The 15826-nt window shown below is 39.4% G+C and overlaps 2 protein-coding genes across 3 annotated transcripts in view; one reads left to right on the forward strand and one right to left on the reverse strand.

The window, feature by feature from the left end:
- LOC119815260 (guanine nucleotide-binding protein subunit alpha-14) overlaps positions 1 to 5060 on the forward strand; it is a 149231-nt gene extending 144171 nt beyond the window's left edge. The window contains exons 6-7 of the mRNA XM_038331414.1: positions 2354 to 2507; positions 3680 to 5060. Of these exons, the coding sequence (XP_038187342.1) occupies positions 2354 to 2507; positions 3680 to 3870 (345 nt within the window). The 3' untranslated portion in view covers positions 3871 to 5060. The remainder of the gene's footprint in view (positions 1 to 2353; positions 2508 to 3679) is intronic.
- Positions 5061 to 10067: 5007 nt separating this feature from the next.
- The window catches only part of Vps13a (vacuolar protein sorting 13 homolog A), a 210967-nt gene continuing 205208 nt past the window's right edge, over positions 10068 to 15826 (reverse strand). For both annotated transcript variants that reach the window (XM_038349800.2, XM_038349819.2), the window contains 3 exons: positions 14947 to 15070; positions 14666 to 14740; positions 10068 to 11945 (listed from right to left, as the gene is read on the reverse strand). In XM_038349800.2, the coding sequence (XP_038205728.1) occupies positions 11895 to 11945; positions 14666 to 14740; positions 14947 to 15070 (250 nt within the window). In that variant the 3' untranslated portion in view covers positions 10068 to 11894. The remainder of the gene's footprint in view (positions 11946 to 14665; positions 14741 to 14946; positions 15071 to 15826) is intronic.

Consider the following 15826-nt stretch of genomic DNA (forward strand, 5'->3'; position numbering starts at 1 on the left):
GGCAAAGACAGGCAGATCTCTGAGAGTTCCTGGCTAGTCAAGGCTCCATAGTCTTAAAAAAAAAATAAACAAGACAAGAAACAAACAACTCAAAAAGCACAAACAAACCAACCAGAAGACTTCATCTTCGTGTGACGAACTTAAATGGTGTAGCCTACTGCATACTGAGAGTTGTGGACCAGAACCCTAGATCCAAGGTAGTTGCCCAGAATTTCCTAAGGAACATTTCCTGAGTCAAATACCAGACTCTGATTTAGCTGACTGATGGTGGCTATAGTCTGAGAGTAAGGATGTTCACAAAGTTCCCTCCAGGTAAATGTCATGGGTCATGAAGGGTGGAAAACAGGAAAAAACTAAGATTTTTACTGCTGGTGGCATGTTGGAAAAAAATGTCTGCCTTTTGGGTCCTGCACTACAGCTATCTTTGTTGGGTTCCAATGGAGGTAGTTTCATTTCCAAGTCCCTTCAGAGACCCTAATACATATAATATTGTCTAACAATTCCCCTCCCCCATCCCACCTCTTTCAAGACTGGGTCTTGTGCGGCCTAAGCTTGCCTCAAACTGCCTATGAAGCAAAGGGTAACCTTCACTTTATTATCCTCCAGCCTTACACTACAACTCCTAAGTGTTGGGATTATAGCTGTGTGCCACTGTGTGGACTAAACCTGTGGCTTCATCATGCTAGCTATCCCCAGCCCAGTCTGTTTCTAACAGATACCATCTGAGCGGACCCCTCAGCCTCCAGAGAATGCTGCTCCCAAACTAGGATCTTAGCTGAGCTGTCAGAGCAGGGGTGCCCACACATGGAGCAGTTCAGAGATTAGAGCAGCACCTGAGACTGCATCTGGCCTTGCTCTCCTTCAAGGTCTCATCCAGGCATCTGGGGCTGGCCCAGTCCAGGCAGGTACTGTGCCTTGCAAAGCTGCAAGGTGCTGGCTGGCTCTAGTTCCATTAGATGCCCTGACAGAAAGTGACCAGGACTGTTGGTCACTTCGTCAGGTTATTTTCTGAAGAATACCAATGTCCTCCTAATGGTCTTTTCCTCTTAATGTATGCAAGATATCTTGGCTCTTGTTTCAAGGACAGGGATGTCAACCATCAGTGTGCTGCCAGGATTAAGCATTGGCCCATGAACAAATCATATCTTGTACCTCTTGAGTGGAAGCTTCTCTCTGAGGAGTTCCATTATATTAGTTAATTAGGGGAGGGTGAACACATTTACTTGTGTCATCAAAGTAATAGTGGCTGCTATAGCTCTCCCAAGAGGAATTTCAAGAGATAGTTCTCAGCATAAAAAAATAGGAATTCTTAGGAGTTGTGGTATTTCTCAGAAGAGTCAAAGGATTGTGTGCTCAGCGCACCAAGAGCCCAGTCCAATATTATTAGAAATTAAACATATTCATTTCTCCTACAAAAGTCATAGGAATCACAGGTGTTTCGAGAGAACGTAAATGGTTGTTATTCTTGCCCATTCCTTCCACTTGTAGATATGTATTAGATCCATCTATTCTGCTATACAGATTTTTTTCTTTTGGAGATTAAGATAATTCTAGACTTTAGAGAATCTCTAAAAGTGAATGAGTTAATTCTCTGATAATAACTTTCTGGACTTCAGTCTTCAGAATGGGAGAATGCCCAGGTGTGGGCTTGTAGAGAAGTACATTCATGGTGCATCCCTTTGGAGCATGTGCGGAGCTTCGATGGTTTAGGGTTGCTTCTTCCTCTAACAGAAAGTTCTTGCTTTTTTCCTTAGGGAAAAAAAATGTTGTTTAAAATTATTGTTCATGAGTATAACTGTCACATGACTCATGTCTCTATGGATTTGGGAAAGTTAAATTTTTGGGATGCTGTGGTCATCCACTAAATTGGGAAATTGGGACAACATCCGATTTGTAAAGCACGGCTAAGGTGCTCTGCAGTGTTATTTCTGTTCTGACCAGTCTAGCAGGCCTGGAAGGCTCAGGGTTGTGGTCCTCCTGTGTTCCAATACTCCTGAGGGACCGTTAGAAGCATACACCCACTTGAAGTTGGTATCTCGCCATCTGTTAATCAACAGTTACAGAACACAAACACCTTGTCTAACAACATAAACTTTTTGCTCCAAGTTTGCACAAGAACCTTGTTTAGGGCAAGAGACGAGTTAGTGCTCCAAAAAATGCTGAGAAAATCAGGTATGTGGGGGAGGGGCAGGTGGTAGGGCAAATGGTAGCAGGTCTGATGGGCCCACATTCTTGCCATTATAAGAACAGTGACCCTAAGGGGAGAGGACTGACGGACGTACCCAGCCTTCTAGCATGCTGTTTCCAAGTCTTGCTTTTCTTTCTGACTCATCCTAACTTGGTTTCTCCCTAGAACCGTATGGAAGAGAGCAAAGCCTTGTTTAAAACCATCATCACCTACCCCTGGTTTCTGAACTCATCTGTAATTTTGTTCTTAAACAAGAAGGACCTTTTGGAAGAGAAAATCATGTACTCTCATCTAATTAGTTATTTCCCAGAATACACAGGTAAGTATTTGGGGAATGCTGCTCTCACACCAGCCTCATTGACTCTCCAGTCTTCAGTATGGCTTTCTGGGAGCCTCCTTGATGGCTCTCACGTCTCCCTTCAAATTATGCTTCTCACGGTGTTTTCATTTCAACAAGTGCCACTGCAAGGGCCTGAATACATTTGCCAACTCATTTGGCTTACTCCACTTGACTAGTCAGCCCCCCACTTGGGAGCCTCACCTAGGAAACCCTTCTGCACCTGTCTCCAGCTTTCTGTTGCCCTGGCAGCCTGGCCATTCTGCTGCATATGCATTCACTCAGCTTTCCCTGGTAGAGCTGACTCCTGCAGCTTCAGTCAGAGTACATGCTGCTTTGTGGGGTGCTGGAGTCTTCATGTATGTAACCTGCTCAAGACAGGACAGTTCTCATGCTCACTAATCACTCCTGGCACAAGATGTCTCAAACAGTATACTCTTGAAATTGGTATTACATGTTAAGTGTTTCATCATACCCTTCCTTTGATTAAACACTCTGACAGTATAGTATCGAACTGTCAGGCTTTAAAACCAAACTAATAACATTAGTTTCTGCACCACACCTCCCTCCCCCAGCCCACAGCTGCCTGTCTGTGCAAGTTAGTGGTTAGAAAACAAAACTAGGCCACTATTTTTAGACAAGTCACTGTACAATACAATTTTTAGATTCCAGTAGATACTTTAAAAAGACCAAACTTTGGGCAAGGGAATGGCTGGTTCAGTTGGTAAAAACATTTGCTTTGGAAGCAAGCATAGGACCAACTTCAATCCTCAGAACTAACCTAAAAGAGCAGGGATGATAATGAGAATTTATAATCACAGAGATAGGCAGACCACTGGGATTTGCTGACCAGTCAGTCTAGCTGGCCTAGTTGGTGAGCTGCAGGCCAAAGAAAGATCTTTGTCAATGGAGGTGCATGGCATTGCCCGACGATAACATGGAATTATTCTCTGGGCACATGCATATATACTCCATAAAACGGAAAATATTTTTAAAACATTTTATAGATTTATATGAAATATAATAACTATTCCAGGTAACATTTCCTTAGGTATGAAATAAAAAGGATCTGAAATAAGAACAATAATACATAAAAAATGGATTGTGGGAGGACATGATGGTGAGTCTGTTATCTTTATTCCTCTCATGACCAGGACCAAAGCAAGATGTCAAAGCTGCCAGGGACTTTATCCTGAAGCTGTATCAAGACCAGAATCCTGACAAAGAGAAGGTCATCTATTCTCATTTCACATGTGCTACAGACACTGAGAATATCCGCTTTGTGTTTGCTGCTGTCAAAGACACAATCCTACAGCTAAACCTACGGGAATTCAACTTGGTGTAAATGCTGTGACCCACTCCTCCCAGACAGATGGTGATCTCTGGGCCAGGCTCCAAGGACATTACGTAGCCTACAGGCACAGAGATGGATAGTGTAACTTCAAAGACACTTGCTCTACCAACCCTTCTAAGTGTCACCAACTCTTGTCTTGTCTTTACTTATCTTTTGGCTGTGAGGTCAGGGATAACTTCTGAGTTTGGTATTTTATAGAATTTCAAAAGGCTCTGTGACGCCCCTCCCCCTTAAACTATTCAATCACTATTCAGATCACTAACAGAGGGGACTTGATAATTCACAGATCATGCCTTCAGACCTCTAGGATTAATTCGGATGACTAAGAAATCTTAATAGACAATGATTTTTAAATAAACCTTGAAAGATATTTCTAACATTTCTTCCCCTCATCTAACATTTGTACCAAACAACCAGACTTTTTTCTATGCATCCCCTCCCGCCCCGACCCTGATTATTTTAATTCTTTAATTTTAAAGCCAAGGCCTTAAGTGACCCAGGCAGGCTTCCAATCCACATCTGCTATGTAACTGAGGAATGCCTTGATCCTCCTGCCTGGACTCCCCAAGTGTTTGTTGGAATTGTTGATATTCAGCAAGGATTATTTTCTTTTCTGAGACAGGGTCTCACGTATTCCATGCTGGTCTCAAACATAGTACAGTCGAGGATAACCTTGAACTTCTGATTCTCGTCTTCATATACATAGCCTAATTAGAGCAGGAGAGTGTTCACCCTGTTGCTAGTTATTCCTGACATCAAGAGGTCTCAAACTGTATGATTTTGACATTGATATTTACAGGTTAGTAAGTGCATAGGATGTATGTCAGCACGATCAGCTTATGTGATGCTTGGGATGGAACCCAGGGTGCTGTGCAAGCCCCCAGCAAAGTTTTCTTAAAAGAAAAAAAAAACAGTAGTTCTATTCTTGTCAACTTTCTAAGCCAAATTATTATTATCCCAACTTCTAATTTAATTTTGCCACAATTTGGTGGTGAGAGTACGCCGAGAAGAGAAACGGACTCTAGATGGTGCATGTGTGTATCTTAATGCATACGGTCAGGTCTTTATAAACTTACGGAATGGCTAAAGCATAACTTGTTTAACAAATGTCATGTAAGCCTTGCCAAAACTGATGGTAATCACAAATCTGCTGTCTGAACTGTGTACACTGTGCCTTTCTGGATACTGAGAATATACTGTTCTACCAAGAGCACTGATGACGACGTGTTTTTTGGAGCTTGCAGATGGTTCTATTCAAATGAAAAATGCCAGTCTTACCAACAACTCAGCAGTTTTCCTGTTTCCCCCTTTTGAAGTAAGTCTTCATTCATCTCTGTATGCTGGAGATCCTTCATAGCTGGCTCAGTAAACAGAGCAGGTCCCGATCCCCAGGAAGTAGAGTGATTCAGACTGAAGGCCTAGGATGGCTTTGTTTCCACTGCTCATTGGGAGGTATGTGTGTACTTAGGGTGTATCTACCTCCCAGAAATCTTCAAAGGGTCTCTAACTTATAAGGCTTTAGCCTTTATAACAGTGAGAAAGTGACATATATCCAAGAGGAACTATACTTTGAATTTTTATCCTTTCTCGGGCTAGTAATTTTTGGCCTGGTACTCTCTTGAGATGATGGGCAGTTGTAAACTGCAGTTCCCAGTGAGCCAGTAACATCATGGGAAAAGCAGTAACCTCTCTGTGGTGCACTGCTGGATTGGATGTTCCAGAGTGTCAGTATACTATTATGCATTTTCAGTCTCGATGCTTCCAGTCACTGTAGGTTTACTTAGTTGAGTCTGTATAAACATTCTCAGATTGGCTATATCTGTTGCTGAACCCCATGGTTAAATTCCTAGAGCTGAACTAAGCCTTTTTTTTTTTTTTTTTTTTTTTTTTTGGTTTTTCGAGACAGGGTTTCTCTGCAGCTTTTTTTTTAGAGCCTGTCCTGGAACTAGCTCTTGTAGACCAGGCTGGCCTCGAACTCACAGAGATCCGCCTGCCTCTGCCTCCCGAGTGCTGGGATTAAAGGCGTGAGCCACCACCGCCTGGCTCTAAGCCTTTCTTATACTCAGTTACCAGACCTTCAGTTTGTCAACTTGTTGGAACAATTCCAAGGGTAAACACATTCTACCAAAGTAGCTTTAGGTTTTGAAAGCCAATCTTAACACATGAACTGGACAAACAGATGCTAAATTTTATTTTAAACATGTAGCCATCAAGAGAAAGACAAAGGGATAGCTCTTAAAGACATTTAAAATCAAAGAAAGAAAACATTCACGAATGGTTAAAGGTGATTAACTAGTCTCATTAGCCAATTAATCTAAAGAGAAGCATATCAACAGAATCAGAATCAAGGATGTTAAGCAATGTGGGATTCTCTTTTCAAGTTGTAGCATGCATTCTAATTGGTATGAATAAAGGAAATCTGGAGTCAGATGGGGGTGAAAGCTGAAGGAGCAGAGCAGCAGGCACTGGAGACCTTTACCTCTACAATGCTCAAACCAAAGGGGCGTTCCTGCCCTCAGACTGCATCCTCAGACTGCAACTGTCTCCACCAAATCTTACATTCTTCTCTCTACTCAGCCATATCACTCCTGTCTCTACCTCCCTAGTGCTGGTATCCCAAGTCCTGGGATTAAAGGTGTGTGCCACCACTCCAACCTCTAGTGGCTTAGCTCTGCACTTTGATCTTCAGGCAAGCTTTACTTGTTAAGACATAAACAAAATATCACTACATCGAGTACCTTCTAGCATTGAGTTATTAACAATTTAACCTTTGATTGATACAAATTGATGACTTTAAGGCTAGAGAGGTGTGGAATAAATCAAAGGGTGGTAACAAATTCCTTTTTCAGTTACAGCAAAGTTAACTCTCCATATCAGGAGTGAGTCAGTGATTTCTGTCAATATTAATTAGTTGTGCAGAAATTCTCCCTTAGCCTATCTTTTTAAAATATACTCACCACAACTGCCAGAGAAAATTAGCCATCTGAAGTTGGTGGCTAACCATTCACCAGGTATTTCCTCAAACTTTTAGTTAATGGTGAGCATGCTTGGCTAGAAGGCTATCCACTTCAACTAAAAAGTCAGGACACTGATCTTTTGGAGAGCCTTGGGCCACAGAGAGGTAGATTTTAGACAGGAAAGAGAAGGTGAATATTCCTGGTTCTATTCAATAATCAAAACAGACTGAAGACCAGAAAGCTTTATTGGGCTCACATATGGTTACACTGGGCAGTCATTTTAGCATGCAGTCACCACCTCCAAGAAATAGGTACTGTTTCAAGTGTTAGTATTTCCAGCCAATTTTTAGAAAGAACAAGACTAAGATTAGTTTTAAAAATAAGAACCTCATTTGAAATGCCTGTGTTAAGACTATATCAAAATATACAAAACTTCAGCAACCACAGTGTAACAGATAATTAGCTCATGTTTACATACAAGAGATACTAGGAATGGAAAAGGAAATACTGATGCAATGAGGAATACCTTAAAACCTATAATAACCAATGGTCATGTTTTTCAACAAATAATAATAAACATTTCAAAGAAGCACAGGCTATTAAGTCAATATAAAAATAGTTAGACACTAGTCTGGACATTGCATAGAAATGGAACTGTACAATTAAAAAACTAGCAAGAAGGTATTTTTAAAGCACACCTTCCCCCAAAATTTCATTAACTGTAGTACACTTGTATACAGAGATGACCATTTAAATAATGGTCCTAAATATAATTTAGTCCTAATATAATAATAATAATTATTGGTGGGCTTGTATGTAGTGATACTGAGAATATTCTTTCTAAGCTATAGTATGTTGCTTTTTTTCTCTCTCTTTTTTTTTTTTGATTCTTCGAGACAGGGTTTCTCTGTGGCTTTGGAGCCTGTCCTGGAACTAGCTCTTGTAGACCAGGCTGGCCTCGAACTCACAGAGATCCGCCTGCCTCTGCCTCCCGAGTGCTGGGATTAAAGGCGTGCGCCACCACCGCCCAGCTAGTATGTTGCTTTTTGAAATGTTTTTCTGCCCAAACACTGGCAACTTGTATACAGTCAATTAAATAATGGTGGTAAGAGGACATCATAAACACTGAGGGTTTTGTCCCGCTCCGCTGTAGGTAACACTTCTAGTCATTAGACATTTTTATTTCACAGCCTCACGAGGGTCCTTGCTACAGACAGTTTACTAGAAGGAAGCACTGCCATCACAGAACGTACTCAGTGACAGGTTTTAAATCGAGGCAATTTGATAGAGATCACAGCAAGTGTTAAAACTACAACTCAAATTTATATTTGTAAAAAAACCCCTCAATTTTGAAAAAATACTCATATCGACCTGTAAAATCTGAAGTTACATTTCTTATGTGTCAAGCTTTGGGTAAATCAAATTTTCCTCTTTTAAAGAATAATATAATGCTTAAGAAAAATCAAGAACCTTTAATGCTAAAGTAAAAATACTTTTAAATGACATGAGATTATTTTACAAAAGAGGCAATACATAGAAAAGGTTTTAATTAAAGAAACATTAGCAGGGCTTCTGATAAGACACAGCCCCCTCTCATTTAGCAAGGCACCACCTTCTAGGTCAGTGGGGGAAGTCATGCTGTTGGGTATAGTGCTTTACCTCTACACTACATCAACAGATCCTAGAAAACACAATCTAGCCAACTAGTGTAAACTCAGATGCTTTAGCATTGGCAATGAAGTATAAACTTCAAAAATATATCCAGAAGATCAGGCAGAGGGCAAAGGTTCTTTTCTAGAGTGAAGAAGGATATGTGATTCTATGCAGCACCAATGAAAAGCAGACTGATGAATTTGAATTAATCTGATATAAGAAATGCAAGTCTTCCTTTTCTACTTAGGTCTTATGGAAATGAATACATGCAGTATTTTTAGTTAAAATGTACTGACAGTTATTTGTATGGCACCCTCAGCAGGAGAGTGTTCCCGTTCTACAATAATGGTTAGCTACCGGTTTGTCAGGATCTGTGCCACCTGCATGATGAGCCAGACAGAAGGCAGATGGGAGTTAGAAGCCCTGTAGCGAGGGACCTCTACCACAGCCTGTGGTCTTTTTGGGTGCCATCTGCCGAGTTAACTGTCTATGCTGTTTCTGGTTCCACGGATTTTCTACGAGGAAAGGGAAGTAAAATATTTCATACAGTAGAACAAGAGCTCTCCTGACTGCTCATCCTAAAGGTGACCACTGTGCTCTGAGCCTGCTCTTTAATACCTAAGAAACAACTAAAACCACCCTGTTTCCAGGGAGGGGAGCCGTGGGCATGGCCACAGTTCCAGCAATTCCAGACAGACCTAGTCTTTCAGGCTTTTAATTCACTTTTAAAAAAATCTAACACTAAAATGTGATTTTAAATTATAAACAGAAAGAGTATTTGTTCTTATGTGTTCTCTTGTTCCTGTATTTCTTTACTATTCCATTTTAAAAATATGATTGTCTTGAGTTATTAAAGTGACTTCATGACCCACTGGTTAAGACCTATAATTTGAAAAATACACTGCCGCTGAGGATTTCAGTTGCAGCAGAGGTAAACGAAAAGAAAAAACCTGGAGCACAGACAGACCTGATAGTTTCGGACACCTATAAGTACATATGGCACATGCGTTTTGTCTTCATCTTTCTAATGCAGAGACCTATACAAGGGAGCAATTAGCATAGTGATCCAAAGTACAGGAAATTCAGGGTTGAGCTTTTTTTTTCTTTTTTAAAAAAAAAAAACCTGGTAGGAATGGGGCACCAACCTGTGGATGCTTTTAACAGATTAGATACTGACACAGTGATACTCACTGGAAGGAGATGATTATGATAGAAATCATGAAAAAAATCCAGGACTCCAGAGGCCAGGGAAGAACCCCCACCACACACACACACACACACACACACACACACACACACACACACACACACACACAGTGAAAGTGAAGCTATTGGAGAAATCTGAATACTATGATTCCTGGATGATTTTTCTCAAAAGATCTGGTTTCTGAAAAAGACTACTGACTCAAACACATAACTGTAAATTATAAAATGTCATGGCTATGTCAATGGTGGTTAGTGTTCCTATTTCTCATAGTTGTTTAGACACAGACTATCCTAGAACAACCTGTGTTTTTCTAGTGCACAGTCAGAGAGTGATGGAGGAGGGGATAGGCACATGCTTCATAAGGAACAAGAGCTATTTCTTGGTTTTTATTGATACAGGAACAAGAACAGGCACATTAGCTATGTATGTGCACCAGTTATAAAACCCATCCTGCTGGCTGCCAGAAGATACAGAATCGCTATGCTATTACTTTTGCACTTTGCCATGGCATACCTGAAGAGTTATGAATCTAATTTTTCTGAACTCATGAAAGAAGTAACTAATTTAACTATTGGCAGTGACTGTAGTGCCAGAAAAGCAACATTCCAGATACAGAGATGATACTGACCTCCTAACTACCTCTCCTTGCAGGTTTAATCTGCAAACCTGGAGGGGCTCAGCAATAGAGAAAACTTGCGCCTTACCTTGAAGAAAGGTCATTTTAGGGAGGCATAACTACAACAATTTGAGATGTGTCATCTTCTGATTCAACTTAGGTTTAGCAGAGAAAACATTCTGGGGGACACCACCAATAACAATTAATGTGTTCTGTGAAATCATATGGTAACAATAGCAGGATTTGGGCAGCAACAACTGCAGCTACAGACTCGTATGCTATTCATTCCAGGTTGTACATTAAAGCAAGAGACTTCGCAAACCTGTAGATTAAATTACCCAGTAACCAAACAAGACTCTTCAACTTCAACACCAGTTTATAACAAGTTGGTGACATTACAATATAGACTGAACACTGTGTGTATTCAATAGCCAATTAAGACATTCTGTTTCTAGGTCACAATTGGACAAACATCCTGTTTCACTTTAAACAGTCCAGCAATAGTAAAGAGCAAAGATCTTGGATTAAAACCAAAGGGGGGGGGGGACCTGTAACCTTGGGTTTTTTTTTTGTTGTTGTTGTTTGTTTGTTTGTTTTACTGTGATGAAGTTTGGAACTTTTGTAGCGATGAGCCTGTATTTTTAACTAAGTGTTTCTTACCTGAATAACTACAGAGTAGGCAAACCTGAAATTCTTAATCCAAGACAATAGGATGGGTTACTAGTTAGATTTTAGGGTTTGTCCTTTAACTCATGATAGGAGCTCTTTATTCCAGAGCATAATTCATTAGCGCTAAGATGCCAGCAAGAGATTCTCTTTTTGCATTTTTAAATTCTTGTTACCAGTAAACAGAAGGTAAGCAATATTAAGGCTGTAAATTTTTACTTTAAAAACAACCGTCTATTAACAACACAAACTGGGTAAATCCATGGGGTTTCCCTGAGGAAATATTTCCAAGGCTCTAAAGATCTGGAGGGATTATACCATTTTTTGGGTATGATACTCAGTTTTTAAAGCCTCTCAGTCTGTGATTCAAGGGGTATTATGTCCAATCTCAAAAAGATTGTTTTTCACAGCTATACTATGCATTTTAGTATAATCCAAACCATTTTTTTAAAAATAAAATACCAAAACATTTATTTGTAAAAATAACTTCATGATTCTGAAGAAATTACTGAAGTTTTCATGTCACTACTGAGGCAGTGATTAATCTGATCACTTCCCGTGACTTAGGGAGACAAAGTAAGCACGAGAGAAGTTTACAGTGTTAAATGGGAAACCACATTTTGTTTGACATGAAGACTGAGCAATCTGTCTACTACTACTGAGAATACCCCGAAGTAAACACTTCTTTTTATAAAAAAGAATCATAACCAGATGCATGATTCAGATTAGGAAACTGAATGAACCTTCTAGTATTTTAATCATATAGCTGTTTACCCAATTGATTCTGTTTTTTTTTTTTTTAAGGCATTTAAAAGCATAGGATCCCTGGGATGACTCCTATTCTCTACAGGGCTTAGAAGGTACAGCAAGGGAACTGTAATAGCGGATTGCTGTCCCTCCAGGCAGCATTTCCTCTTCACAGGCTCGGAGATGGTTCTCTTGCCTCTTCCAGCTTTGTAAGGATCCACTGTTGGGGAGAAATAAAGCAACATTTACTAATCTCAATGAAACAAAACATAATGAGTAGAAATCTCAAAGCCAACATTACATTTAGGCATAAGCTGATAGCCAGCAGTTAACCTACAGACTACAGAAGAGAGCACGGACACAGTCCCGAGTTCAGAGGATAGCACTTCTCTAAGGTCCTTGGAATAAGACGTTCATCTTGGGAATTAAAGGATCATCTTGAGAAAAAGAAAAGTACAATAAACTATTCTGCCAGAAAAAGTATAATTTGGTGATTAGACAACTGACAATGTCTGAAAAGTCAGTATTGTTACAAAGCTCTTTCCACTTTGCGCCATTCTGTATGTAGAAGTTTCAGTTAAAGCAAGACAAAGAATCTGTAGTTGGGAGTAGCACAGTAACATCTTTGAGCAGTTTTGATCATCTCAGGATAAAAATTTATGCTGAAAGGACTAGAGATTATGAAAATGAAATGCAAACCTTTTTATGAGCAATGCCCATGATTGTGGGATCTGCATGATAAGTAAAAGTTGTAATATAGCTGGGTCCCATTTCCAAAAGATTTAGAAGGCAGTTAAATAAGATCCTTTGGTGGCTGTCTCCTACCAAGTTGAACAGCCACTCATGTATCAAATTGCCTTTACAAGAGCTAAGGAAGTCAGGTGAGACATATGCCTGCTTATTGAGATCAAAAGACATCTAAGGAAGGTAAGCGATACCACACTACACTATAACTCAACTTCAATCAACTCAGCATAGAAAGCTGCCCCTCACTCAGGGGCAAGACAGTCTAGCACAGGTCTTAGTCTTGAAACTCAATCATGCCATACCACAGTGAAACCCCAACTAACTCCTGGTCACTGGGCCAATGGAACTATGCTAGGTGACTGATTACAATTAGCACTCCTCCCCCAACTGCAGGCAGCAGAGCACAGAGCAAGATACCGCCTGTTGGGGAGAAGGGCACAGCCATGACAGTTAAACTCGAGTTCTACATGGGCTGCATTAAGTCCTCACCTATGAATAATGATATGGAATATAAATGGATTAAACACTCCAAGTAAAAGACAGTGTGACTGACTAGATTAAGAAACCCATACAACCCCAAACCCAAATCTACTATGTGATTTATAAGAAATGCATTCATCTCTAAGGACATATATGAATTACAAGTGAAGGGACTGAATAAGATATTCCATGCAAATGGAATTCAGAAGAAATCAGGAATAGCTATACTTATAGAAAAATCAATTTTGGATCAAAAGTTGTAGAAAGAGATTAGAATTTGATACAAAGCAACATGGACACAGAGAATAAACCATTTTACTGTGCTTTAAGGAAGCAGGAAAAAAAAAACAAGTCAAACTTCAAGTTAGAGGGAAAGCATAAGAATCAAAACAAATAAATGACAGGGAGACAATGGAATCAATGAAGTCTTTACTCTTTGAAAAGATAAACAAATTAGACCAAGAAGAAAACTCAGAACCAGAAATGACATTACAAAATGACACCATAGAAATAAATATCATCAGACATTACTACCTATAGCTATGTACCAAAATAGTGGTCATATATAAATTCAAGATGAATGTACCTTACCAAGACTGAAACACACACACACACACACACACACACACACTCCAATAAAAATTAATGAAACTGAAGCAATAATAAAGTCTACCTTCAAGGAAATGTTCAGGTATTATTTCTACTCTGTCTCCTTGTTCCAGGTCATAAATATATTAAAATTTCAGTGTTTTATTCCTGTTTCTAGGTAATTCATTTACCCTTTCTATGATTAGTACACCAATGTTATTTTTATTCACAATACCTTGACAGAAATTGCAAAGCATGTGTTAAACTGCATAACATACACTAACTGGTCCACGGTATGTAGGAGGAGAGAAATTAATGTCTAGATGCGACAAGTGAACTGGAAGATAATCCTATTTTCTGGAGAATGTGGTAAGAAGGCAAGAGGCAGGGTGAAGAGAAAGGTCCAGTGCTCTTAGGGGAGCTGCTCCACACAGCCACTGCTGCACGAGAACAGGGTCTTAGCTCTGACTAATGTGACATCAGTTCACAGGCTTCCTTTTCTTCCTTGTCATGACCCAAAGCATGTGCAGTCTGTTAGAACACTCCTATTCCAAAGAAACTGAGGTTAACTGATTTCCTTCAAAGCTCTGCTAGCGAGCAAGAGAGGAAATACTAAATAAACCCTACCTGTTGACCACAGGCTTGGTTTCTTTCTTGTTTTGTTACACCACTTTACTGTACAATAAAGAAATTAGCGACACAGAGTTATACTCTCTCTTCTGTAGTGGACATATTAACACCAGAACAGAATGATTCTTGGTGTTTGTTTGCTGACTTTTAAAAACTGAAGTATGACAGTTAGCATTTAACAGGAGAACATGCTGAAACATGTAATTTCAGCTCTTAAGAGGTTGTTGAGCTCTTAAGAGGTCCTAGAACGGTGGGTTCTAGGATATCCTGAACTATATAGTGAGACCCTGTCTCAAAAATAAAAAAATGAAGAGCAATTTGATATAAAAAGTCAGAGTGTTGAATATACTGGAAGATGGTTGAAGGACATATCATTAATTAAACAGACAAAAGCTGTTAAAAACAAAAGACCTAAACAAAATTTACCTTCTGAAAAATATGGCTTCAAAGTGAGATGCTTCTTTGAGGCTTAAATAAAAGATTAATTATATTTACCCTAGCATCCTCTGGAGTCTTGAAGTTAATTATTTTCCCAAATTCTTTGGCATGAAATACAGATTTCACTCGTTCCTACAAACAGAATTTGTAAGTTCATTAAAAAGAAAACCCAGTTGTAGAAATACAATAAAGAAATGCTTTTTCCCTCCTACGGATACTACAATTACATTGTCTAAGTATCCTGAGACAAAGCAGCATTCATAAAAGACAGATCAGAGACAACCCCAGTGCATTATTTTAGAAAATATAAATATCAAAAACTGGTCTGTTCTACATACCTTTGCTTCAATACGCAGTCTTCTCCCATGAACAATGAATGGCTCTTTGGTAAACTCATCAAAACTATACTGCCATTCACATGTAAGTTGTCCAAATGTTCCCTTTGTTACAAACAACACACCACTAGGGGAAGATGAAGAAGAATGGATTCACTTTGAGAACTGAAGGACTTAATAAAACTTAAAAGATTTACTTTTATTTTTTTTATTTTTTTTACAAGCACACATGGAAAATTCATAGATAACCTAAATCATACTAAAATCCTATTTTTCAAAAGTATTTAATTTGTATGTGCACATGTGTGTAGGTACCCAGAGAGGTCTGAGGAGGTCATTGGAGTCCCTGGAACTGGATTTAAAGGTGACTGTGCACCACCTCATGTAGATGCTGGGAACTGAACCTGGATCTTCTGCAGGGCAGCAAGTATTCTTAACAGCCGAGCCATTTCTACAGCACCACAAAAAACCTTAATGAATTTAGGGCTTGAGGTATGGCTTAATGGTAAACTGCCTCCTAAAAAGTGTGTGGCCTTGGGTTTGATTTCCAGTATCACAAACAAAACAAAATCCAATAAATTTTAAACAATAGAAACCATAAAAGTATCTGTTTTCAGACCTTAATGGACTGAAATAGGAATCTAGTTAACAGAAGATGGAAAATGACAACCCCCCAATGTTTACAAATAAAGGCACCTAAAACAAGCCACGAGTTAGAGAACCTCAAATGGTGGAAATAGTTAGAAGAGTGAAAACAAACACGACACCTGGATATGGATATGGATATGGATATGGATATGCATCCATACAGTGGATGCAGCTCAATCAATGCGCAAGGGGAAATTTACAGCATGACATTTACTAGAAAAACTGAGCTGAAGTC

This window comes from Arvicola amphibius, chromosome 1 (assembly GCF_903992535.2).
Source record: "Arvicola amphibius chromosome 1, mArvAmp1.2, whole genome shotgun sequence".
NCBI classification, from domain to species: Eukaryota; Metazoa; Chordata; class Mammalia; order Rodentia; family Cricetidae; genus Arvicola; species Arvicola amphibius.